Raw genomic sequence first — 27,121 nt, forward strand, 5'->3', positions numbered from 1 at the left:
GTTAGACATTTCCTGGTAATGATATTTTCCTCCAGGTGATTCCTAAAACAGATAGTATAAAATTCTGATTGTTTCTTGTTGGATCAGAGGAAATGCAGTATAGGTATTAGTTGCTTTTTCTTGCTAGCCCCATGTTCTACCAAGAATTACTATCTAGGCCCAATGTGTATAAGCCAACTAAAGTGATAGGACATGCATTTTTATGAGTGGCTATGCTCTGATCTCTCTGATCAAATAGATTTTAATGATCAAATAGATTTTGATGTAGAGTTCTGTGTGTATGTGTATGAAAGTTTTTCCTTAATCCTTTTTGTGTTAATAAATAGGGCATTTGTTCATAGCATTTGGTGTACCATAAAGTTTGCCAATAACATTTATTCTACCAATTTTCTGACTCAGGAAGTCGGATGACATTATGGTAGATCCGAAAGTGTTAATTTTTGTAGTACCATCCATATTCATAATTTATTTTACTTTTCCATAGGTATCTTGTGGCACATGTGATGTAGCTCTAATACTTGTTGTTAGGGAGGTAGGGTAGTTAGTTGAAAAGGAAGTAGACACTTAAGACAGACTTACCAAATGAGTTCATTTTAACATGTTTATTGAAAACCTGCTCCGTGTAGGACACTAATGTATAGGTTGGTGCAAAAATAATAGTTTTGCCATTACTTTTAATATGTTCAAGTACTTATATGTATAGTTGTACATATAAGTTCAGGTAACTTACATGTTTTACTTTTTGGGTGCTAATATGAGTGTACAGGTAACTATTACATGGTAATATATAGCTGACAAAAAGGGTACAGCAGTCTCCATATATCCTTGGCTTCAGTTTTCTAGTAGAAAATAAGAATAATGATAAGGCTTTTTAGACATTAAAGCAAGATGTGTGAAAATGCTTTGAAAAGTAGAAGGCATTATGCAAATATGAAGAGATATTACTGGCATATGCCTTGGGGTATCACTTTATGGGAGACAAACACTGTCTGGGTTTTTTGCACATATTCCTTCTTTGAGAGCAGTAGAACTGTATGATAAGAATAAATCATAATGTCAGGTAACTTTTATTGAGTAGAGATTATTACCTATCAGGAACAGTTCTAAACACTTTACACATACTGTTTAATCAACAGAACCGTGGATCCTGTGGATCCTATCTCATAGAATAATATCCTGATATTATCCTGATATACAAGATACTATTATTATCTTGTAGTTGAGGAAACTGAGGCATAGGGATATTTCTAAGAGTCTGGATTTAAACTGATTTATTCTAGAATGCCACAGTGCTCTACCAGTTCTCCTTATTTCTTGTTAATAGAGACAGATATTATGTGTTAATAGACACAGAGTTTCACCATGTTGCCCAGGCTAGTTTTGAACCCCTAGGCTCTAGAGATCCGCCTGCCTCGGTCTCCCAAAGTGCTGGAGGATTACAGACATGAGCAACAGCTCCTGGCCTCTGTTATCATTTTCAGTGCTAGTTCTTTAATCACCTATTCAGTTTTTTTGTGCAGTAATGGGTTTATTCAAAGTGTGTTTCTAGGGTAATTTTGTAGTATGTATTTTATAATTTATTATTTTATCAAGCACCTCAGATGGTTTTGCTTGTGGTCCAGGGATGACCAGGTATTAAGAAATTCTGTACCTGGGATACAGAATACTGCACTTATTTCTTACTATTTTTCTCATCAGCACAAATGAAATCAACCTACTCTGAGTTTCTGTCAGGTGCGGGCCTGTAGAGAATGTTGACCACTGACTAGACTATTGTCTTATAGCAGAAAACAGCTCTTCCAATATCCATTTTATTGTTTAATACATTGTTTTGTTTTTTTTTTGTTTTCATCAAAGGCACACATGCACAAATCCTAGACAGGCTCCTTTTCTGTGACTGATGTACAAATGACCACCTTTGTTAAACCTGAACTGTTGTAGTCAAAGTGAATGCTGTGGGACCCAAGACTTGAAAACCATGGGTTGCTTGGTCTTCAGACTGTCTGGAGCCAGCAGGTGGCAGCAGGTCTACATACTGGTTTATAAAGACAATACACTACTTACAAGAAAATTTAACTTGTAGGTTTACAGTCGTTAATTTTAGAGAAATGTCCCTTGGGAGGAAGTGTGCTAAGAACGTAGAAAATGCCTTGGGAAAGCAAAAAAGTGTTTAAAATTTGGTTTTTTAATGTATCATTATTTTATATGATATTATGGCTCATTTTAAAGTAATGTGTTACGCTTCTTAATATTTAGGAAATTATGTCATAATTCGTTTTCTATTTACCTGAAAAGCTAATTTGTTTCTGCTACTAAAAGAGTGTCATCTTATATTGCCTCTTTAATTTGTACTTAAAGGTCTAAGGGGCAGTTACTGGATTTCATTTGTAAGAATAGACGTGTGAGGCTGCATCTTGGAGTGACAGGTTACAACCATTTGTTAGAGGAACGCAGTTGTATGTCAGTATGTTCATCTCTAGTCCTAAATGTCAGCTTGTTTTCACAGTTGAGTTAATTATTAGGGGACCGCTTACTTACCTGTGTAGAGACAAAGGCAAAGTGTCCCCTTTATTCTTAGAAGGTTTGCTGAAAATCTCTTGACAAAAGGCAGATTAATATGAGAAAAAGATACATAAATATATTTTAACATGTATACATGGCAGAATCCAGGAAAATGACTACCCTGTAACCCAGTGGGGTACAGATGCTTATATACCATTATTCATACCCTTCTTGTGCTTGATCAGTAGGGGACATGGGGGAAATGCGGGATAGCAAATGATTTTTAGGAAGAAATGAATGAATGGGCCTAATGATCAGACGATGATTAGTTAATACTTTTCTTTGGAAATTGAATGGGATGGAGAGCAGACAGTGGTTTGTGACTAAGTTCATCTGAGCTGTAGGTGGGGTGTTTAATTTTCAGCCTCTTCCTCTGTGATAGAAGTTTTAATCTTCTCTGGTTAATGAAATTTCAGGGAAAGCAATTGTGTTTCTCTTTGGCAGGTCCAGTTTATAGGTAAATGAAAGAACTTCAGAGAATAACTTCATCCTGTGCTTGGGAGAGACAGGAGGGGAGGGGAGGCCAGAAAGACCTTGAGGCTGCTTCATGTTGAAGTGCCATTATTTCGGAGTAACATTTTCTGAGCTGCAATACCTGATTAAAGAAGAAATAATAATAAAGAGTGGGGTCAATTCTTAGAATTGTGCATTTAATACAAAAAAAGAGAAAAGGAAAAAGGAACTTTTTATATTCTTTCTTCCAAATAAAGTTAATGGTTATTAATAATGAAAAGACTTTCTCCAGAAAAAGATCACTTCCTTTTAAAAGGGGAAAGTTTTAAATGTCATTGTCTCATAATACTAGTAAATGGTATCTAATAATACTAGTAAATGGTATCCCCACTTGCTTTCTTTAAACTTGAGTAGCCCTTTCTATGAATCTATATTTATTAGAAAAATACTTTGTTAGTTCAAAGATTCTCTACTTGTAGCTGCAACTAAGAGGGCCCCAAAATCTGTTTAAAGATTTTTTAAATAAATATAGTTAATGTATTACATGTTTACTGTAAACAGTAAAAAATTATAATGCCCATATATTATATATATATTATATATAGGCATTATATAATAAATATAATTATATATAGGCATTATATAATAAATATAATTATATATAATATATAAAATGCCCATATATTATAATTTGTAAAAATTGTAATGCCCATATATAATATATAATATATAATATGTATAATATATGGGCATTATAATTTTTATTTTACATCTATATTGACTCAGGGATCTGCATTAAAAATGCTGTGTAGAGGCCTGAAGAAAAACTGAATATAGTAGTTACATTCAAGGTTGGTTTGGGGGGTTGTGGATGGGTATACTAGAAATTGCATTGAGAGCTGAAGTATTAATTTATTTAGAAAATCTTGAGAAGTGGTTTATTCTCAAGCAAATGTGGAGTAGGGGAAAGAAAACCAACTTTTGGAGTAGGGTTTATCAGGATTTTAATCTTGGCCCTGTCATTTTCTAGCAGTGGAGCTCCAGACAAATTATTTATTCTTTTTGAGCCTCTCTTCTAAGTGTGGTTAATAATTTTAACTTCATAGAGTTTGGTGATAAATACATGACATGTTAAAAAGTCGAAGCACTTATTTAATACAATTCTTGTATATTATAGTGATTCAGTAAGTATTCCGTTCATCAGTGAAATTTTAATCCTGCATCAGCTGTGAAATGTTGCCTTAGAATGATTTTCAGTGTTAGCCCTTGAACGTAGTTACATTAACTTTTTGTGAGGAAAAAGAAAATGATTATGTGAGACCTGGACATTATAGATGTAAGCCTATAAAGTGTTGTTATGAGGGCATGTAGTGAAATTGTCAATAGAGGTTATTCAGATATAAGTAAATGCTGTATTTTAGGATTTACAGAAAAAGGTATTTTATTGCTTATAGTCCAGTTAAAATTAAACTGTACTTTGAAAAATTAGATCTAAACAATCAAACATTTAGGTTGCTTTTACTTTAACTGTCATTAATGCAGGTAAGAGAGCCACTATGTGTTTCCTTTTGTGTTTTAATTTAATTTTCACATTTAGATACTCAAGTATCTTAATCATTCTGTTGGATATTGTACCCATTTATCTGGTTGATAATTAGACTTCTAGCAACCTCCGTCATGTATAACCACGTATTTTAAAGAAAATGGCTTAAAATGCTCATAATTATGTATGAAATGAAGAATAGTAATTTAACAAGTTTATCTCAACATTCTTCCCAGTAATGGTTTATTAGATTAAATGCAATGTGGGGCATGTGGTAGAGACAACTAGAAACCTTTACTTTGAAATAACTGTTTTGAGGAAAGCATCCCATTTTATGTTACTAATACCTTTAAAATTATGTCTATTGCCCACGAGTTGCTTGGTCTTAAAAAAGTAATGTATTTGAAGCAGAAAGGGAAAATTTTCTCATACTCCTGATCTCCCCAACCACTACACTTCAGTCTTATTTTCCTAATGGTAAACGTTCTTAATGGGTCAGCATGTGTCTGTCTATATTTTGTGCTGTCGTATCATAATGTTTGTTTTGGCATATATGGATTCATATTGTATGTATTCTGCATCTTAAAAAAAAAAATCGGTATCTAGGAGATCTTTTTATGTCAGTATTATTAATCCGCCTCAGTATGTTTAACAGTTACTTGGTATTCTGTAGGGTGGCTGTTCCATAGTTAACCATTCCTGCCAATGCTCTCCAGACAAAGATACCAGGCAAGCATCTGTGGTTGAATGAGTTGGATTTGTTACTTTTGCAGTAAGGGAGAACACATACCATGGGAACCACAGACTGTTCAGTAAAAGGATTTAGAAACAGGATGCTTTTATAAGGTTGGTCTTCTCTGTTGGGTGATTTTGGAGGAAGGGTTAAAGAAAGTGAGGCTTTATTCTGGATTGAATACTGTCAGGAAACTGGTTGTTTATGTAATGGGTATCTTAATAAGTCTTAATTGCCACCAAGACCAAGGCAGGTGTCCCCACAGTGATCAGACACCAATGGAGTGTGGGTGAGTAATTAGGCAGGCGTCCCGCAGTGATTAAACGCCAAGGGAAGGCTGTCTTCCTGAGTCTGTGACCGGCGCCAGAGTTTTGGGTCCATGGATAAAATGTGTCTCCTTTTTCTCTACTAGAGAGGAAAAAGAGCTGGAATTGGAAGGACAGGGAGATTGAAGGGTAGCAAAAGAGGGACATTGACGGGTAGCAAGAGAGACTGGAGAAGAGAGTGAAAAGACCGCTTACCCGATTTGAAATTGGTGAGATACTCCTTGGGCTGATTGGTCTGGGAACCCGAGGTCGTAGGTGGATCTCCTCACAGAGTGAGGGCGAGGACAGGGGACTGGTCTCCCAAAGGAGTCCTCCTGTCCTGGGTCTTCGGCACCAAATGTCACGCGCATCTCTGTAAAAAGACCACCAAACAGGCTTTGTGTGAGCAACAAAGCTGTTTATTTCACCTGGGTGCAGGCGGGCTGAGTCCGAAAAAGGAGTCAGCAAAGGGTGGTGGGATTATCATTAGTTCTTACAGGTTTGGGATAGGCATAGGAAGTACATTCTTAAGGGCAGAGAGAATATTACAAAGTACCTTCTTAAGGGCGGGGGAGAATATTACAAAGTACCTTCTTAAGGGCCAGGGAGAATATCAGTTAGGGTGGGGCAGGAACAAATAACAATGGTGGAATGTCATCAGTTAAGACTGTTTTCACTTCTTTTGTGGATCTTCAGTTGCTTCAGGCCATCTGGATGTATACGTGCAGGTCATAGGGGATATGATGGCTTAGCTTGGGCTCAGAGGCCTGACAGTGGCTTGGTAGTGGTGAATTCTCTCAGCATTTGTTTGTCTGAAAAAGACTGTATCTTTCCTTCACATACGAAGCTTTGTTTCGCTGGATACACAATTCTTGCCTGTTAATTGTTTTGTTTGAGAAGACTGAAGATAATGCGCTAATGCTTTCTAGCTTGTAGGGCTTCTGCTGACAAATCTGTTAATCTGACAGGTTGTTCTTTATAGGTTACTTGGTTCTTTTGTCTCACAGCTCTTAAGATTCTTTCCTTCATCTTAGCTTTAGATAGCTTGAAGACAATGTGCCTAGGCAATGATCTTTTTGCAGTGAATTTCCCAAATATTCTTTGTGCTTCTTGTTTTTGGATGTCTAGGTATCTAGCAAGGCCGGGGAAGTTTTTCTTGATTATTCCCCCAAATATGTTTACCTGACTTTCAGATTTCTCTTCTTTCACAGGAATGCCGATTATTCTTAGGTTTGGTCATTTAACATAATCCTAGACTTCTTGGAGGCGTTGTTCATATTTTCTTATTATTTTTCCTTTGTCCTTGTTGGATTGGGTTAATTCAAAGAGCTTGTCTTTGAGCTCTGAATTAATTTCTTCTACTTGTTTGATTCTATAGCTGAGACTTTCTAGAGCATTTTGGATTTCTATAAGTGTGTCCATTGTTTCCTAAAGTTTTGGTTGTTTTTTATTTATGCTATTTCATCCAATATTTCCCCTTTCACTTCCTGTATCTTTTTTTTTATTTCCTTACGCTGGGCTTTGCCTTTCTCTGGTGCCTCCCTGATTAGCTTAATAACTGACCTCCTGAATTCTTTTTCAGGTAAATCAGGGATTTCTTCTGGGTTTGGATTCATTGCTGGTGACCTACTGTGATTTTCGGAGGGTGTTAAAGAACCTTGTTTTGTCATATTACCAGACTTGATTTTCTGGTTCCTTCTCCTTTTGGTAGCCTCTATCAGAAGGAAAGTCAAGGGCTCAAGGCTGTTGTCAGATTCTTTTGTCCCATGGGGTGTTCCCTTGATGTAGTAGTCGCCCCCTTTTCCTATGGATGTGTCCTCCTGAGAGCTGAGCTGGAGTGATGGTTATCTCTCTTATGGCTCTAGCCACCCAGCAAGTCTACCACGCTCCAGGCTGGTACTGGGGTTGTCTGCACGTAGTCCTGTTTTGTGTACCATTTGTGGGTCTCTCAGCCATGGATACCAGCACCTGGAGGTGTCAGCAGGGTGAAATGGACTCGGAGAGTTCTTAGGTTTGGTTATTTAATGCACTATTTTTGCTGGTTGACTCCCTGTCAGGAGGTGGTACTTTCCAGAGAGCATCAGCTGTGGTAGTATGGGGAGGAACAAACAGTGGATGGGGACTGTAGAACTCCCAAGAGTATATGCCTTTTGTCTAGAGTTCCCAAGGTAGGGAAGGACCATTGGGTGGGGGCAGGGCTAGGTGTGTCTAAGCTCAGGCTCTTCTTGGGCGTGTCCAGTGGGGAAAGGGGGTGAGGTTTCCAGGTCATTGGAGTTATGCTCCTAGGAAGATTATGGCTGCCTCTGCTGAATCATGCAGATTGTCAGGGAAGTGGGGGAAAGCAGGCCGTCACAGGCCTCACCAAACTCCCATGCAATCCGAGGGGCCTCACTCCCACCATGCCCCTGCCAACAATACCAAGTCTGTTTCCAGGCAGTGGGCAAGCAGGGCTGAGAACTTGCTCCAGGCTACCCGTTTCCCAGCTGCTAAAGCAAATACGGCTTTCCTTCTTCACCCGCCTGTGGAGTCTGCCCACCAGATTCACACCCTTCCCTGAATTCTGGGAAGCAGACTTTTCCAGGAGACTTCTCCATCAGTTCAAAATGTTACAAAATTCAGCTGGCGATTCCTTTTCCCTGTGGCCTTTCCCCAGTGCCTCTGGCCGCCCTCCCGAAGGACCCCTGTGAGGACAGGCAGAAATGGTTTATTAGGGAACCCAGCAAGCTTACAGGGCTTTCCCTGCTGCTTTCTCTACTCCTGTATTTTGCTCGGCTCTCTCAGTTGACTCAGTTCCAGGTAGGGTCAGAATTTTCTCCCGTAACCTAGACCTTCAGGTTCCATAGTGGGGGTGTGTGTTTGAGGGATCTCTGTTTCCCACTTCCACAGTTTGGGTACTAACAGTATTTGGGGTGTCTCCTGGGTCCTGCAGGAGCAATCCACTTCCTTCAGAGGGTCTGTGGGTTCTCTCGGCTTTCCTGATTTATTCCTGCAGTCATTCTGGAGTAAAACATGATGATGCGAGGCTCCACAGGCTGCTCTGTCCATCAGAGTTGGAGCTGTAATCTAGTCCTGCCTCCTGTCTGTCATGATCTGCCCATCCCCCTGAACATTTTAAATAATCATACGTTTCTTGTTAAGTTTTAAGGGCTCTTTTTGTGTTATACGTATTAGCCCTGAGTTATATTTATCTCCCTTTCTTCTACATGCCTTTTATTTACGTGTAGAAAGACTTTTTCCATCCTGAGATTATAAAAACAGTATTATTTTCCTTTTCCTTTACCACATTTAGACACTTGATCTACTGGAATATGGAGTATTTTCGTTTATGGTATGAGGGAGAGAATAAGTTTAATTTTTCCCAGAAGTTCTCTGGTGTCCCGGTAGCATTTGTGGACTAGTCTCTTTTCTTTTTTTTTTCCACTAACTGGAAATACCACATCATCCTCTAAATGGTGTGACCTACAGTAAAATTTATCTTAATTGACCTCCACTTAACATACTGAATGGGTTAATTGATAGTCTCTATTCTCTCTCTAAAACATACTGATGGAAGACCACAGTAAGCTTAATGTTTACTACTAATAGGCTACTTAGTACTATACTGGTATGATTCTGTTTCTTGCTTGTGGTTTTAGATCACTGATACTCAGATTTGATCATTCTACAAACTTATTGTGAACTCTGCTTGCCATTGTGTATTAATTTAATTTATGTAAAGCAGTAAAATATGAAAGGAAGGAAAGGTGGTGTTTTGGAGAAAGCTAAATTAGGTGCTTTAGAAAGAAAAAATGAGTCACCAAAAATTTTGTGGCTAGTAAGGACATTGTATACAGTTTATTTAAATATTATATATAGGTCTAAGTTCTAGGAGCAGGGAATGAAATATGGATATAAAGGATTACTTTTCTCCTATAGAAAAACTTGTAGAGTTCAGCAACAAAAACAAATGGTTGAATTTGAGTGCAGTTTGGTATATGAGAGGAAGTTTATTTTCTGAATTATAGACCTTTAAAAATGTATTCTCTTGTGAAACATTTTAATGATGTAACTGTTGTAGTCCATTTGTGCTGCTGTAACAAAATACCTGAGAATTGGTAATTTATAAAGAACAGAAATTTATTTCTCTGAGTTCTGGAAGCTGAGAATTCCAAGATCCAGGTACTGGCAGGTTTGGTATCTGGTAAGGGTTCAGTCTCTGCTTCCAAGATGTTGCCTTGAACATTGCATTCTCCAGAAAGGAGGCATAATATGCCCTCACATGACAGAAGGCAGAGGGGGAAAAAGAGACAAACTCCCTCTTTCGGTCCCTTCTCTAAGGTTACTTATTCCCAGTCACCAGTGTGGAGCCCTAATGACTAGAGGCCCTAAGTTCTAGTAACATCACTTTGGTGATTAGGTTTTAACTCAGCTTTTGGGGAGGATACAACATTCAAACCCTAGCAGCAATCATAGCTTTACATTATAAGTACATAGACCCAATTAAAATTTGTTAACAAAAACCTAGATTCGTAGTAGGCTAAATGTAGTGTTTTCATACTGCAGACTGTTGTCTCTTTTGAACATGATGTGGTATTTCTAACTAGTAAGTTAAAAATACTGATCTTTAACTCTAAAATAAAGAGAATGAAAACTAGATTACTGCATTGTATTAGTTTTCTGTCATTATACGACAACTTCAAAACTTAGTGACTTGAAACAATAACCACTTATCATATCAGTTTCTATGGTCAGAAATCAGGGAGTAACAGTTCAGGTGGGTGGTCTGGCTCATGATTTTTTCATGAGTTTATAGCCAAAATGATAGTCAGGGCTGCAGTCATCCGAAGCCTTGACTAGGGCTAAAACATACATTTTCGAAATGATTAACTCGTGGAATGCTGATTGTTGGCAAGAGCCGTCATTTCCTCCCCATATGGGCCTGTCTGTGGGGCTACCTTAAGCGTATTCATAGCATGGTAGCTAGCCTCCCTCAGAATGTGTGATCCAAGAGAGAGAGGGAGGTAGAAAATGTAGTCTTTTATGACCTAGTTCTTGAAGTCACATACCATCTGTCACATCTATGTATTTTTGTTAAAAGTGAATCAGTAGGACAGCTCACACTGAAAGGAAAAGGAATTAGACTCCAACTCTTAAAAAGGAGAGAAACCACCACACTGCAGGTATTTATTTGTGTGTGTGTGGATCAGTGAAGAGGAAGAGATTAATGTATAATGTTTGGTCTTCTTTTTAGGACACTGCCTTAGGCAAACCACGAGAGGTGTTTCGACTTCCTACAGATTTGACAGCATGTGACAACCGTCTTTGTGCATCTATCCATTTCACATCTTCTACCTGGGTTACCTTGTCAGATGGAACTGGAAGATTGTATGTCATTGGAACAGGTGAACGTGGAAATAGCGCTTCTGAAAAATGGGAGGTGAGGGTTTGTTTGAGACTTATGCAAAGTCCAGAAAGTGTATGTAAATTACACCCGACTTATTTTAAAATGACACTTTTCAAGGATGGTTTACATGTGATCTGTTGTTTGATATATAATGTTTTGGATCTCTTTTTAACTAAATTATAAAATGTATATTTTTCACAAGCTGTTACATTAACCATTCCTGTTTTGATCTGGAGTCAGTGCAGTTGTCAAGAATTGCATTCATTTTTCAGCAGATATTTTATATGCGTAGAGTACTTCACTAAGCGTTGACATTGCCTCTTCCTTTTTGAAGAAGAGCTGACCAAAAGCTTATGTTAGGATGTTTTTCTCCTCTACCATTATGTTAGATTTGCTGGGATGTTTACATTGGTCAAATAGTGGTCAAATTACCAGAATATTCTCTATTTAGAAAAATACATGATATAAATACATAGTTACATGCCAATTTCCAAGACAACATTTTTACTTTAATTTAAAAAGTTAGATATAAATCTAAAGGGTAGGTTGGGGTTTTAATAGTAATAAATAAGGAATTAATTTCTCTAGAACTACAGTTTTTGAAAGTAGAAGAAAATGATGCCAAGCAGATAATCAGAAGATTTAGTTTACTGCTTCAGCTCCTTTGAGTTATGCTAATAAATGTATTGTAATATTGCTGCTGTCTGAATCTCAGCAGGTAGCCTTTAGTTCTGGGTAAAGAGATGCAGCTTAATATATTTATATCTTACAAAATAATTTCATCTGACCAATAGATGCCTGCAAAGACCAGGCTTTAATTACTTGAAAAAAAACAGGGAGGTCTTAGAACCAAATAGTTTACCTACCTTACTAAGTTATACTAAAGGTTATACTACCAAATTATAGTATGTTCAAAATACACAGTAAATAACCAGAACAGCAGTAGCCTATTTACAAGAGCCTGTTGCATTCACAGTTTCAAATATTCATTGGATACTGTGACAATTTCTGTTTTGGCCTTTAGTAACAACTTTAATTTTTCTGAGAAACAGAAATAATGTGGTATGTAGCACAGCTACCTGAAACAGTTGGAAGGTATTTTGAGAATAATGGACAGGAGAGATAGAGTGGGAATTTATATGGTATTGAGCTGTATGGATTCTGTAGATTTTGAATAAGACAAACCTACTTGGCTCACTTTCATCTTAAAAATAATACCACACATTATTTCATATGAACTTATACTTTTGGTTTTGTTTTGTATATCCCCTTGGCATATATTAGGCCTTCAATAATATCTTTTAAATAAATTAAAAACTTAAATATACCTGTGGCTTCTTTACTGTATACTGCCCTAATGAAATAAGCTCCCTTAGGAGATGTTTTCAGCTGATAATAATTTTGACTAAGTACTGGTAGGAGAGGGAGGAGACTTGGGCATTAGTGGAGGTGGGAGGGATACTGTGTTATATTGGTCACTTTTAAGAAACAATTTAGGAGGGTTTTAGAACTTTAGGGTAATTAGTGTAAAAGAGAAGAAGCTAAAAGTGGAAGTGATTATGGAGCATGGTAAAGGGTAAGGGGGCCAAGGGTGGTGGTGGCGATTACTGAAGTTTAAAAAGAGAAATTAAAGGAGACAGCTTGCTTTCCAAATGTGTTGCCTCTAATACTATGGAAGCGCTGTGTATCTGCGGTATCACAATGTAGATGCTGGGCTTGTTCAGAAAACTAGAAACATCAGCCTAACAATTTTTAAAAGTATGCCATCTACTCTTTTGGTTTCATTCCAGTTCCTTTCACTCATACTAGAAAGAAAAAAAGAAACAATAAACTAGCTACTTGTTCCACTGTTCCCCAAACAAAAGCAAAATCCAATCAACCAATAAAAACCTGCCTTCATCTGTCATCTCTGTTTTGAGTATTTAAGGATTTTTTTTTTTAAGTTTTTGCTTTTTCAGTTTATGGAAATCTTAAGAACGGATTCTGAAGGCCCACTACTTGAATGATTTTGGCAGATGTTCAAATACATAGGGAAGTTGATGACATTAAAGCACACTTTTCTTTGTAAGTTTTCAAGTAGGAGTAGATATGTGGGGATTCCAGGTACAGGGTTTTTTGTTTTTGTTTTTGTTTTTTAAAGCAACCTTTTTTTCAGTTAGGCTTTTTCTCATCTGTCCATATTTTATTTGGAAATCTTGTTTAGGAGGCAGCCTTAAAATGTTCTTTATTTTGTATTTACCCTTAAAAATATAATAGTAGTTGAGATCTTCTGTTTGTGGTATAAGAAAGAATTTGATAAGATTTTGTGTGTTTTTATATGATGCTTTTTTGCTTTTCAAAAAACACTTTAGGATTATATTTTAAATAGAGTTTATTAGCTTATTCTTAAATGCTAATAGGCTTTTTTTTTTTTTTTTTGAGAAAAAACATGTTTTGGTGATTTATTCTTCAATGTTTTTGACTCTTGCCTTTGTAAACTTCTAGAGAATAAACAAACAGGCACACTCATATACAGTATCTGGAAACTGAGAGGAAGCAAGGTAGCCAAGACAAATGATCAGTTTTTTTCTTACACAAATAAATATTTTCTTAAAAGTTCTGTCCTCAGGGAACATTATCTAAACTCGTAGTCTTTATGTAAAGGCCTTTCTGTTTTTAAATTTCTTGTAATAAATAGTATCCAAAGTAACTATTGAATCACCAGAATCTTATGTATTCCCTCTATGCTGTGTTCATGTAATTATGTACACATTTTTGTGTGTCTAATTTTGTTTTGTAGATTATGTTTAATGAAGAACTTGGGGATCCTTTTATCATAATTCACAGTATCTCATTGCTAAATGCTGAAGAACATTCTATAGCTACCCTACTTCTTCGAATAGAGAAAGAGGAATTGGATATGAAAGGAAGTGGTTTCTATGTTTCTCTGGAGTGGGTCACTATCAGTAAGAAAAATAAAGGTAAAACAAAATCTGAATCTCTCTCTACTGGTTGCCATTATTTAGTAGATTTTGAAACGCAAAACTCTCCCTGTAAATGCTGTTTGCTTTTTCTTGGGCATTGTGTTACAATTCTGGCACCTGCCACCACTGGTGGAATGAATATGTATAGGTAGTGTTTTCCTCAGGTATATTTTATAGAAAAAAAAAATGCAGTGTGCTTCCACAGCCAATTATGCCTTTTATATAAAAGAAGACATTGTTATATAAGGTTTGAATAATTTAACAGGTATATTTTTAATATATACAAAAATATATGCATATATATGTGTGATACACAAAAATTTATACCTAAAACTAAATGTAAGTTAATAAATTATAGTATAATTTAAATGTAAATAAATATAAATACTTACTTGGAAATGAATGTCTTTATTTCGTTAAATTACAAGTATGATTTCTTTTAAATCTAATTGAACTTCATTATTTGTTTCTACATTTAAGAAAACTGTTACTGTGCTCCCATGTTTAGAATAGTCCTGAACCTTGGTCTGTTTGAAGCTGTCTGTCAAGCTTCTAACTTGACATTAAAAATTACAATCTCATGAATTAATTAGGATTTCTTTAGTGGTATTAAGAAAGCTCTTTGCCTTTGCTTAGTTCCTACTGACTCATCGAGTGTTTTCTTTTTAATTGTAGTTGAGTACTGAGAGTGCTTGTTTCCATAATGACTCTATGCTCTTTTTCTCAGTAGTTTTTATTAGCTGAATCATTTATGAGTAAGTTAATATAAATTATCACTCATCACTATAGGCAAATATTTCTTTACCACAGCTACTAGTTTGTAATTCAATAAAGACATTAGCAGTTGTTTCCTAAGAGGGTTTTGCCTTTTATTCTAAAACAAACAACTGTATGTCTGTCTGTCTATCTATCTATCTATCTATCTATCTAATAGATATCTCAAAATAATATATAAATAAACTGAATAAGTCTCCTAGATTTGTTCTTTGAAATATTCAATATAATTTATTAGTTCTTTTTGGTGTTGTAGTTTTATCTCTGGAGGAACACAGTAACTTTAAACTTTAAATTAGATATTAGAAAACTTTTTTGAAGTCCCAGTTGGTAACCATAAGATCTATGTCACAGCTATCTGAATATGCTGACACAGTGCCAAAGCAGCCATAGACAATATATAAATGAATGAGTATAGCTGTGTTCCAGTCATACTTTACGGACATTGAAATTTGAATTTTATGTTTTTTTGACATATATTTACATATTCTTTAAATATTACCATTTTAACAATTTAAAAATATAAAATTCATGCTTAGCTCACAGGCCATACAAAAATAGACCTAGATTCAGCTTTGACTCAAGGGTCCTAGTTTGCAGAACCCCTGCTTTAGATAATGGAAACCTTCATTTTTTTAAGGTACATAATTCAAAATCTTACAGGAGACACTGTCATGCATATTCCTCCTCCTTTCTCCAAGACACTTGCTTCTGTAACATCTTTTTCTCAATCTGTGGTAACTCATCAAATTGCCTCAGAACATAGCAGTACTCTGCTCCAGCTCTATCTTCTCCATCCCCTTTGTCTTCATTTCTTTGCCTCAACTGGACAGATACATTGAGACTAACCTTTTTTCTCCCAAGATTGTAGTTGTAGAATCATTAATTCTCTTTATTGTTCCCTTGATCTTTCTTTTATATCTTGTTCCTTCTCTCCCAGACTATTACTAATATGATTTTTTTCTTTTTAATTAACAGAACTGTGTTTTTGTAAACTATTTTGAATGAAACATTTCATAAATTACATTTATGGTCACATAAGTTTGAAAATGTGGGCATAAAATAACTCCATTACACATTAAGCATATTAAAGTTTCTAAAAATTGTGAGTAAAAAAAATTTAGGCTAGATGCAGTGGGTCATACCCGTAATCTCAGCACTTTGGGAGGTCAAAGCAGGAGGATCACTTGAGCCCAGGAGTTTGAGACCAGTCTGGGCAACATAGTGAGGCTCTGTCTGTACAAAAATTACAAAAACATTAGCTCGGCATAGTAGTGTGCACCTATAGTCCCAGCTACTCTGGATGCTGAGGTGGGAGGATTGCTTGAGCCTGGGAGTTTGAGGCTACAGTGAGCTGTGATCGTGCCACTGCATTTTAGCTTGGGCAACAGAGCAAGGCCCTATCTCAAACAAACAAAAAAATTTACACTTAATTTTAACCTAGCATTTCTCCACATATTTAACCATGGAATCCAGTTTTTTAGACTTCCTGTTCCTTTCTGTCCCATGCATGTTGGGAAAGGCCACCCTAGAAATATGTAATGTCTGTGTTTGGATCTTTAAAGTCAAGTAGGACTTTTGGCCCTGCATGTATCTATAGGGGAAGTGTAGGAGTTTTGTTCATTCATTAAATTACAAGCCTATCCTTAAATATGTGTGAATTGAATGTGTGAATGTAGGTGAGGATTTTGAGTAAAAACAATGAGATATTTTAGAACAGATGGTATTATTATGTAAAAACTCATAAAAATATGACATTGAGTTTTGATTTTTGGCTACTCAGTATGAAGCCTACAAATACAACCCACTTTGAAGAGTAACAGTATAGGTAACAGTATGGAGTCAGCTAAAATATTTGAGTACTTTTTAAAGCAAAAAATTACTATCTTTATAGGAAAATTAATTTGTCAGAAACTTTTGGAATACAGTTAATTGTTTATATCTTAAAAGTAGCACTAATTTATGTTTAATTATAAGCATATAGATAAATGTCTTGAGTGAGTAAAAAAAATTATTTCTGCTATAAATTTATTTCATTGTTAAAATGCCCCTTATCAGGAGTTAGAGCAGGCAGAAAAATAGTCCACACTGCATGTTTCCCCTTGTCCTCAATTTGTGACTTTTCAGAAGATGCTTATCACATACCTGCTGAGAAGGCAGACAGGCTTTAGTCAAGGAGAGGTAGGTCATACAGAAGCTGTTATTCCAAGTAAGCCAGTCATGTTGGAGTTCTGGGGCACTGCTGTCTAATAGAGATTTCTCCAAGATGGACATGTCTTATATGTGTACCATTCACTGCAGTAACTACTAGCCATATGTAGCTACTGAGCAATTAAAATGTGGCTAGTGTGACTGAGGAATTTAAATTTTACTTAATTTTAAGTAGCCACTTGTGGTCAGTGACTACCACATTGGACAGGACAATCATGAAGAAATTTCACCAGACCCAGCATTTTAAAATAGGGATTTATTTACAGAAAATTAGGTTGTAAATTGTTTATCCTTATGAAAAGACTCTTAATAGTATACCTTTTAATAGTACATTAAAAGTATTTAATTATAATTAAAATCAATATTTAAGTATCAGAATATTTTGATAGTTTTTATTTGTAATGTTTTGTTCTAAAATACTTTTTCTTACAGATAAGAAAAAATATGAAATTATTAAGCGTGATATTCTCCGTGGAAAGTCAGTGCCACATTATGCTGCTATTGAGCCCGATGGAAATGGTCTAATGATTGTATCCTACAAGTCTTTCACATTTGTTCAGGCTGGTCAAGATCTTGAAGAAAACATGGATGAAGACATGTCAGAGAAAATCAAAGGTAATTTTTATTCTTAAAAGAGCTTGTTTGTATTTGCGTAAACATATATTTGTCTTTTGTTTTCCCAGTTAATAGTTCTACACGGGCAAGATAAATGCATAATTTTTTCTTTATTTTCTCATATATTTTCCAGAAGTCTTTTATGAGGTATACCACCCTAATAGTGTGAATGAACTGGTTTAATTTGATCATTTTGTTATTACCAAAATGTTTTTTTAAAAAATCATTTATTAGCTTCCTTGATTAGATGCTTAATAAATAGTTATCAAATAAATAAATAATGTCTATTTGCTATTAGTATTGATGGTATTAATAGTGTAATATTGAAGATACTAATTTTTAAAAATAAATTAAGCTAACCTACCTGTTCTTACCTTTTATACTAAACTGAAAGTAAGTTCCATGAGGGCAGAATCACATAATTTTATCAATGTTGAATGAATGAGTGAAGGTTATGTTTTAGCATGAAAAGACTGGCCATACACAGTGGCTCACGCCTGTAATCCCAGCACTTTGGGAGGCCTAGGCGGGCGGATCACAAGGTTGGGAGATCGAGACTATTCTGGCTAATACGATGAAACCCCATCTCTACTAAAACTACACAAAAAAAAATTCAGGCATGGTCCCAGGCAACTGTAGTGCCAGCTACTTGGGAGGCTGAGGCAGGAGAATCGCTTGAACCCAGGAGGCAGAGGTTGCCGTGAGCTGAGATTGTGCCACTGCACTCCAGCTTGGGCAACAGTGAGACTCTGTCTCAAAAAAAAAAAAAAGATAAGACTAACAAGAAATTTCAGAAGAAATTTATATTTGTAAATAAAGAACAGACATTCTTTTAAAACTATTCAAGAGAACATTCCTCTGTAATAATTACTGTTCATATTTCTGATGTTCATAGCCAGAGAATAGTATATTTTACTTAACAGAGATTTTTACAATATTTAATAATTATACATATTTTTCTTTGAATCTACCTTTTTTGTTAAACAAGTTAATTATTTTAAAAAATTAGTTTTACCTTTTTATTTTTAAGTGAAAGCATGTTGATTAAGAAAGTAAGGAAATAAAAGAATGGCTACTCCATAAGCAGAGCAACCTAGATTTACTATTTTTGGATGCCTTAAAAAATGAATTATTTGAAAAATATTTGAAAATATTAATGTAGTGTATAATTGAAAAATATTTTCCACAGAGTTTATAAATATATGCACCTTTGAATACAAATCTTGAACTTAGTAGGCCTTTAGACTTTTAACACCTTGGTTTCCTCATATGGGATTCGTTTTTTGTTAGATTATCTCTAAGATCCTTTCCTGAATAAATGTTACTATTCTGTCTAATTAGGATGCTAACCTCATCTAAAGCTTAGCCAGATAGCTATTTATTTCACTAAATCATGTGTCTTTAGAATTCCTTTGGTAAGCAATTGTGAGGGAGTGGAATGAATGCCTTAATCTTTGGAGCCATTCTGCCCAGATAACTTGGAACCATGTAGTTCCAAGAGAGATTGAAGTCTAAGTGGGACACATCATGTCTTTAAATTACTACCACAGATACTGTTTTTCTTGATGACATCTCATGCTATATCTTGACTTCCCCCCAAATTCATTGTTCATTTTGTCATAGGATTTTCACAGTAATAAAGGAGAAGTGTTGTAATTTTTAAAAATTATGGGTAGTTTGGTCATTGATTGGCATGTGTAATACTTTCTGAATATTAATATATATACTGGTTTCCTTTCTGTTAACTTCAGGAAGACTGGTATTATCTATTGGCTGTTTGGCATTTTAATAATATGTTTTTAAAGACCTAAAACACAATCTCTAAAGGCATAGAAAGGTACTCAAAGAAACCAATAATTGAGAAAATTATTTTGGTGTTTTTATACATTCAACAATGTATACAATGGGGAGGTGATTAAAAAATTGTGACTTTCCCTTTAGCCTACATCCATGGCCTTTAATTAATTAATACATTTTTAAAATTCCAACTTTTATTTTAGATTCAGGGAGTACATGTGAATGTTGTTTTACCTGGGTGTATTTGCATGGTGCTGAGACTTGGGGTACAGTTGATCCTGCCCAGGTACTGAGCATAGTACCCAACAGTTATTTTTTCAACCCTTTCTACTCTCTCTGGTAGTCCATAGTGTGTGTTGTTGCCATCTTTATGTCCATGGGTACCCAGTGTTTAGCTCACACTTATAAGTGAGATCATGTGGTATTTGGCTTTCTGTTCCTGCACTAATCTGCATAGGATTACGGCAACTTGCTATATTCATGTTTCTGCAAAGGACATAATTTTGTTCTTTTACCTGGCTGTGTAGTATTCCGTGGTGTATATGTGCCACATTGTTTTTTTCAGTCCACTGTTGATGGCCACCTATGTTGATTCCATGTCTTTACTGTAGTGAATAGTGCTGTGATGAACATACTAGCCCATGTATCTTTTTGGCAAAAAAATTATTTATTTATATATATATATATATATATATACACACACCCAGTGTTGAGATTACTGGGTTGAATTGTAGTTCTGTTTTAAGTTCTTTGAGAGATCTTCAAACTGCTTTCCACAGGGGCTGAATTAATTGACATTCCCCCCAATAGTGTATCAGCATTCCCTTTTCTCCACAGCCTTATCAGCATGTGTTGTTTTTTGACTTTTTATTAATAACCATTCTGACTGGTGTGAGATGATATTATCCTTGTAGTTTTGATTAGTGCTGATGATTAGTGATGAGTATTTTTGCATGTTGGCCATTTGTATGTCTTGTTTTGTGAAGTGCTGTTCATGTCTTATGCCCATTTTTTAATGGAGTTATTTGTTTTTTGCTTGTTCAGTTTTTTAAGTTCCTTATAGAGCCTTGATATGAGACTTTTGTTGGGTGCATAGTTGCAAATATTTTCTCTGATTCTATAGTTTGTTTACTCATAGTTTCTTTTGCTGTGGAGGAAGTCTTTCATTTAATGAGGTACCATTTGTCTGTTTTTTTGCTGTTGAAATTACTTTTGAGTACTTAGTCATAATTTATTTTGAAGGCCAGTGTCCACAATGGTGTTTCCTAGGTTTTCTTCTAAGATTCTTACAGTCTGAGGTCTTACATTTACATCTTCAGTTCATCTTGAGTTAATTTTTGTATATGGTGAGAGGTAGGGAACCAGTTTCATTTTTCTGCATATGGCTAGCCAGCTATCCCAGCACCCTTATTGAATAGGGACTCCTTTCCCTATTGCTTGTTTTTGCTGCCTTTATCAAAGATTATCAGATGGGTATAGGTGTGTGGCTTTATTTCTCGGTCCACTGGTCTGTGTATCTGTTTTTGTACCCTTTTTGGTTATTGTAGCCCTGTAGTATACTCCGAGGTCAGTTAGTGTGATGCCTCTGGATTTGTTCTTTTTGCGTAGGATGGCTTTGGCTATTTGGACTCTTTTTTGGATCCATATGAATTTCAGAATAGTTTTTTCTAGTTCTGTGAAATAATATTGGTAGTTTGATAGGAATAGCATTTAATCTGTAGACTGTTTTGAGCAGTATGGACATTTTAACGATATTGATTCTTCCAACCCATTAACTTGGAATGTTTTTCCAGTTATCTGTGTCATCTGTTATTTCTTTCAGCAGTGCTTTGTAATTCTCCTTGTAGAGATCTTTCACCTCCTTGTTAGATGAATTCCTAGGTATTTTATTATTATTATTATTATTGGCAGCTACAGTAAATGGGATTGTGTTCTTGATTTGGCTCTCAGCTTGAACATTATTGGTTTATAGAAATGCTACTGGTTTTCATACATTGATTTTGTATTCTGAAACTTTACTGAAGCCATTTGTCAGTTCCAGGAGGCTTTTGGTGGAATCTTTCGGATTTTCTAGGTATAGAATTATATCATCGGCAAAGTTTGACTTTTCCTAATTGGATACCTTTTATTTATTTCTTTTGTCTGATTGCTCTGGTTAGTACTTCCAGGACTATGTTGAATAAGAGCTGTTGAGAGTAGGCGTCCTTATTTTGTTTCAGTTCTGAAGAGGAACTTTTGAGAACTTCGTTTTCGCCTCTTCAGTATGATGTTGGCTGTGAGTTTGTCGTAGATGGCTCTTGTTATTTTGAAGTATGTTCCTTTGATGCCTAGTTTCTTGAGGATTTGTAAAATGAAGGGATATTGGATTTTATTGAACACTTGTTCTTCATCTATTGAGGTGTTCCTATGATTTTCGTTTTTAATTCTGTTTATGTAGTGAATCACATTTATTGATTTGCGTATGTTAAACTAACCTTGCATCCCCAGGAAGGAAGCCTACTTGATCATAGTCAATTAAGTTTTTGATGTGCTGTTGGATTCAGCTTGCTAGTATTTTGATGAACATTTTTGCATCTATGTTCATCAGGGATATCGACCTGTAATTTTTATTTGTGTGTGTGTCTTTGCCTGGTTTTGGTATCAAGGTGATGCTGCCTTCATAGAGTGAGTTAGGGAGGAGTTCCTCCTCCTCGATTTTTTTTGGAATAGTTTCAGTAGAATTGGTACCAGCTTTTCCTTGTATGTCTAGTAGAATTTAGATGTGAATCTATCTGCCCAGGGCTTTCTTTGGTTGATAGATTTTTTATGACTGATTGAATTTTGGAACTTGATATTGGTCTGTTCAAGGTTTCAGTTTCTTTCTGATTCAATCTTGGGAGATTGTTTTCCAGGAATTTATCCATTTTCTCTGAATTTTCTAGTTTGGGTAATACAGGGGTTCATAATAGTCTCTGGGTTTTTTTTGTATTTCTGTGGAATTGGTTGTAATTACCTTTTCATTTCTGACTGCGTTTATTTGCATCTTCTCTTTGTTAATCTAGCTAATAGCCTATTGATCTTGTTTATCCTGTCAAAAAAAAAAAACAACTTTTGGTTTCATGGATTCTTTGTTTGGATATTTGGGTCTCAATTTCATTCTGTTCTGCTTTGATTTTAGTTATTTCTTTTGCTAGTTTTGGTATTAATTTGGTTTTTTTCTTATTCTGGGTGTGATATTAGATCATTAATTTGAGATTTTTCTAACTTTTTGAGGTAGATATATAGCACTTTCCTCTTAACACTGCTTTTGCTGCATCCCAGATAATTTCCATGATATTGTGTGATTTTAGAGAGATCTTCTTGGTATTGATTTCTATTTTTATTCCACTGTGATCTTAGAGTATGATTGGTATGATTTCATTTTTTATAATTTGTTGAGACTTGCTTTATGGCTGAGCGTGTGAGTGATCTTGGAGTATGATTTACATCTCAGTGTGTATGATTTACATACTCAGTATGGAGTATGATTTACAAATCTACAGATGAGTAGGATTTATATTCTGTGGTTGATGGGTGGGGTCTTCTGTAGATGTCTGTTAGATCAAGTGTCAAATTTAAGTCCATAATTTTTCTTTAGTTTTCTACCTTGATGATCTGTGGGATGCTGTGAGTGGTTATGTTGAAGTTCCCCACTATTGTCTTGTGGCTAAGTCTTTCCATCGGTCTAGAAGTACTTGTTTTATGTATCTGGGTGCTCCAATGTTGAGCACCCAGATATTTGGGATAGTTCAGTCTTCTCATTGAAATAAACCCTTTATTATTATGTAATGCCCTTTGTCCTTTTCTTTTTTTACCTTTGTTGGTTTAAAGTATGTTTTATCTGATGTAAGAATTGCGGCCGGGCGCAGTGACTCACGCCTGTAATCTCAGCACTTTGGGAGGCCAAGGCAGGTGGATCACGAGGTCAGGAGATCCAGACCATCCTGGCTAACGCGGTAAAACCCCGTCTCTGCTAAAAATGCAAAAAATTAGCCGGGCGTGGCGGCGGGCGTCTGTAGTCCCAGCTACTTGGGAGGCTGAGGCAGGAGAATGGCGTGAACCCTGGAGGTGGAGCTTGCAGTGAGCCAAGATTGCACCACTGCACTCCAGCCTGCCTGGGTGACAGAGCGAGACTCCGTCTCAAAAAAAAAAAAAAAAAAAAAAAAAAAAAAACCCCCTGCCCTTTTTGTTTTCCAGCCCTTTACTTTGAACCTGTGAATGTCATTATGTGTCTGATAAGTTCTTGTAGAATGCAGATGGGCCTTGTTGGCCTTGTTTTTTGTTTTGTTTTTTTTTTTTAAATCCAACTTTCTACTCTGTGCCTTTCAAGCAGGATGTTTTGATCATTTACATTTAAGGTTAATATTCTTATATGAAGTTTTGATTCTATCATGAAGTTGTGACTGGTTACTTCGTAGTTTCTATCATGCAGTTGCTTTACAGGGACTGTGACTCTGTCCTTGTGTTGTTGTGGTAGCAGATATTGTTCTTCTGTTTCCCTGTTTAGAACTTCCTTAAAGATCTCTTGTTAAGGCTGGTGTAGTGGTAACTAATTCTCTTAGTGCTTCTTGCCTGGAAAAGATTTTGTTTCTCTTTCACTCACGAAGCTTAGTTTAGTGGGTATGAAATTCTTGGTTGGAATTTCTTTAAAAATTCTGCAAATAGGCCCTCAATCTCTCCTTTCTTGTGAGGTTTCTGCTGAGAAGTCTGCTGTTAGCCTAATGGGGTTCCCTTGTTTGTAATCTCTTTTCTCTAGGTGACTTTAAGGTTTTTTCTTTAGTGTTGACCTTGTACAGTCTCGTGCTATATGCCTTGGTGATCTTCATTTTGTATAGTATTTCTCAGGTGTTCTCTTGATTTCTTATACCTGGATGTCTCCCTCTCTAGCAGGATTAGGGAAATTTTCTGAATTATCCCCTCAAATATGTTTTTCAGTTTGTTTAGTGTTTATTCTCTGGAATGCCAGTAGTTCATAGGTTTTGTTACTTTACATAATTTCATATTTCTAAGAGACTTTGTTCATTTTTTAAAATTATTTTTTTCTTTATTTTTGTCTAGCTAGGCTAGTTTGAAAGACTGGCCTTCAAGTTCTGAAATTCTTTCTTCTGCTTGGTCCAATCTGTTGATAAAGCTTTCAATTGTATTTGGAAATTCCGTAAGTGAGTTTTTCAATTCCAGAAGTTTATATTGATTTATTTTAAAGATGTTTATCTCTTCCTTCATTTCTTGGATTGCTTTAGAAGTTTCTTTGTATTGATTTTCAACCTTGTCTTAGATTTTGTTGAGCTTCCTTGCAATCCATGCTTTGAATTCTTTGTCTCTTATTTCTGAGTTTCTATTTTGGTTAAGGACCATTTCTAGAGAGCTAGTGATATTTTGTGTTCTGTCACTACATTCAGAATTTTTTATGGTGCCACAATTCTTGAACAGGTTTCTTTTTTTTTTTGAATTTTTTTTTATTATACTTTAAGTTCCGGGATACATGTGCAGAACGTGCAGGTTTGTTATATAGGTATACACCTGCCATGGTAATTTGCTGCACTCATCAACCCGTCATCTACATTAGGTATTTCTTATAATGCTATCCCTCCCCTAGCCCCCCACACGCCGACAACACCAGTGTGTGATGTTCCCCTCCCTGTGTCCATGTGTTCTCATTGTTCAACTCCCACTTATGAGTGAGAACATGTGGTACTTGGTTTTCTGGTTTCTTATCTAGAGATCCTGGCACTTCTAATTTTTATAATATTTTTGTGCAGGTAGGATTCTTTTTTCTTTCTTTGCTTATAATATATGTATATATATTTTCTTTCTCTTTCCTTCTCTTGGGGGTGTGACTGTAGAGAGTGCTGAGTAGGGTCTTTGGGCTTTGCTTCCACCGCCCTATGCACTTCTGTTGGCAGGTTGTATATTGGGCTATGCAGTTTAACCTACAAACCGGTAGATGGTCTTATTAGTAACAGCCAATTGCAGCCAGTGCAGCTGGTATATACTTAATCCTTGTTTACTGGGAGAACTGTCTGTTGCCTCAGGCAATGGGCTGATTCTTGGATTGCACAGTTGTCTGAGCTCCCTGCTCAGCCCTGGGGATTGGGTGCCAAGATGGGCGGGATGAGACTGGGCAGATCTGCCTACAGGATCCCCCTGTGGCAGGTGTGGGCACCAGCGCTGAGGGAGAATCTACCTGGCAGCCACTAAATGCCTACAGGCATGCCTAAGTGTGGAGCTGAGAAACACCCCCAGCACCACGTTCTCTGGACAGGATTTGGGAGATGGCATGAACTCCTAATCTAGAAGAGCTACAGGTGCCTGGAGCTCTGCCTGGGCAGGGAGCAGAGAGGGCCCCTCTGTATGAAAATCTTTGCACAGGAAATGTAGGTTAACTCAGGCTGTTGAAACAGGCAAACAGGTGCTTTGAATGCCTGAAAGTCTGCCTGAGTGTGAAGCAGAGAGGGCCCCCCTACACCAGATCCATGCATAGGAAATGTGGGGCAGTTCAGGCTGCCCATCTGGGCAAGGAGGTGCTTTGAATGTCTGGAGGTCTGCTTAGATGTGGAGTGGAGAGGGCCCTGCTGCACTGTGATGTATGCACAGGAAGGGTTGGGGTAGTATGGCCTTTAATTTATACTAAAAGTGCATGGGATTTGCACATCCTTCCATTCCCATGATCTGGCAGAAGCTATCCATTGAGATATTATTATGTAACTGCTTTGCTAGCTTTTCTGGGTAACATATTTTGTGTTATTTTGAACTAAGGAATCACTCTGTGTGTGTGTGTGTGTGTGTGTGTATGTGTGTGTGTGTTTAAGGGAAGGAGTGAAAGAGGGATGAAGGGAGGGAGAGAGGGAAGAAATGAGGATAAAGGATTGCTATCATTAGTATTTTATGAGTGCTTTATCTCCTCAAGCATTAGGTAAGTCTGGAAGGGGAAATTTTCATGTTAATTACTACAAATCTGTGAGTGAAAATTCCTCAAAGAGATCTGTGCATATTTGTTTATAATTACATTTTGTGAGATAATCACTAGTAAATATACTAAAATTCTTTTAGATAGGTTTTGTGTGTGCGTATGTTTTCTCTAATTTCTTATTACATGATGCATTTTTCTTTTCCCAATAGAACCTCTGTATTACTGGCAACAGACTGAGGATGATTTGACAGTAACGATAAGGCTTCCAGAAGACAGTACTAAGGAGGACATTCAAGTACAGTTTTTGCCTGATCACATCAACATTGTACTGAAGGATCACCAGTTTTTAGAAGGAAAACTTTATTCATCCATTGATCATGAAAGCAGTACATGGATAATTAAAGAGAGTAATAGGTATTTTTATAATTTTAATATTCTATTATCTTTTTTCTTTTTACTCTTTCCACAGTTGGATACATCAGAGATTAGTACAATAGTTCTGTCTGTATTACTGGTTACTTTTCTTAAGATATAATAAAAATATAATTACTGTGTCAAAGAGCATGTTTCTAGTTGAAATTAAAGATAATAGCATAATTATCACTTAGAGAATATGGTAGTGCTTTGTTTTACCAGCTTTGGATACAATAATAATCATAGGTAAAAATGGCTATTTATTTTAAATTGCACTTTTCCAGACTTTTTAATAGAAATAATTTTTTTAACTTTAATTTGCTGGCCTGATAATATATTTCCATTCTTTAAAATTTAAAATATACAAAAGGATATAGAGTGAGAAGTCTGCCTCCAACACAAGCCTATGGGTCACCTATCCTCCCACTCACAATCAGTGT

General features: G+C 36.1%; 1 protein-coding gene across 3 annotated transcripts in view; it reads left to right on the forward strand.

Moving 5' to 3' along the window:
* The window catches only part of NUDCD1 (NudC domain containing 1), an 81,949-nt gene that overhangs the window by 14,780 nt on the left and 40,048 nt on the right, over positions 1 to 27,121 (forward strand). For 2 of the 3 annotated variants that reach the window (XM_011961083.1, XM_011961084.1), the window contains exons 3-6: positions 10,827 to 11,012; positions 13,759 to 13,939; positions 17,360 to 17,542; positions 26,477 to 26,681. In XM_011961083.1, the coding sequence (XP_011816473.1) occupies positions 10,827 to 11,012; positions 13,759 to 13,939; positions 17,360 to 17,542; positions 26,477 to 26,681 (755 nt within the window). Of the gene's footprint in view, positions 1 to 4,612; positions 4,705 to 10,826; positions 11,013 to 13,758; positions 13,940 to 17,359; positions 17,543 to 26,476; positions 26,682 to 27,121 lie in introns of all 3 variants that reach the window. The other variant, XM_011961085.1, reaches the window with a different exon arrangement.

This window comes from Colobus angolensis, unplaced genomic scaffold, assembly GCF_000951035.1.
Source record: "Colobus angolensis palliatus isolate OR3802 unplaced genomic scaffold, Cang.pa_1.0 Scaffold535, whole genome shotgun sequence".
In the NCBI taxonomy this organism is placed as follows: domain Eukaryota; kingdom Metazoa; phylum Chordata; class Mammalia; order Primates; family Cercopithecidae; genus Colobus; species Colobus angolensis.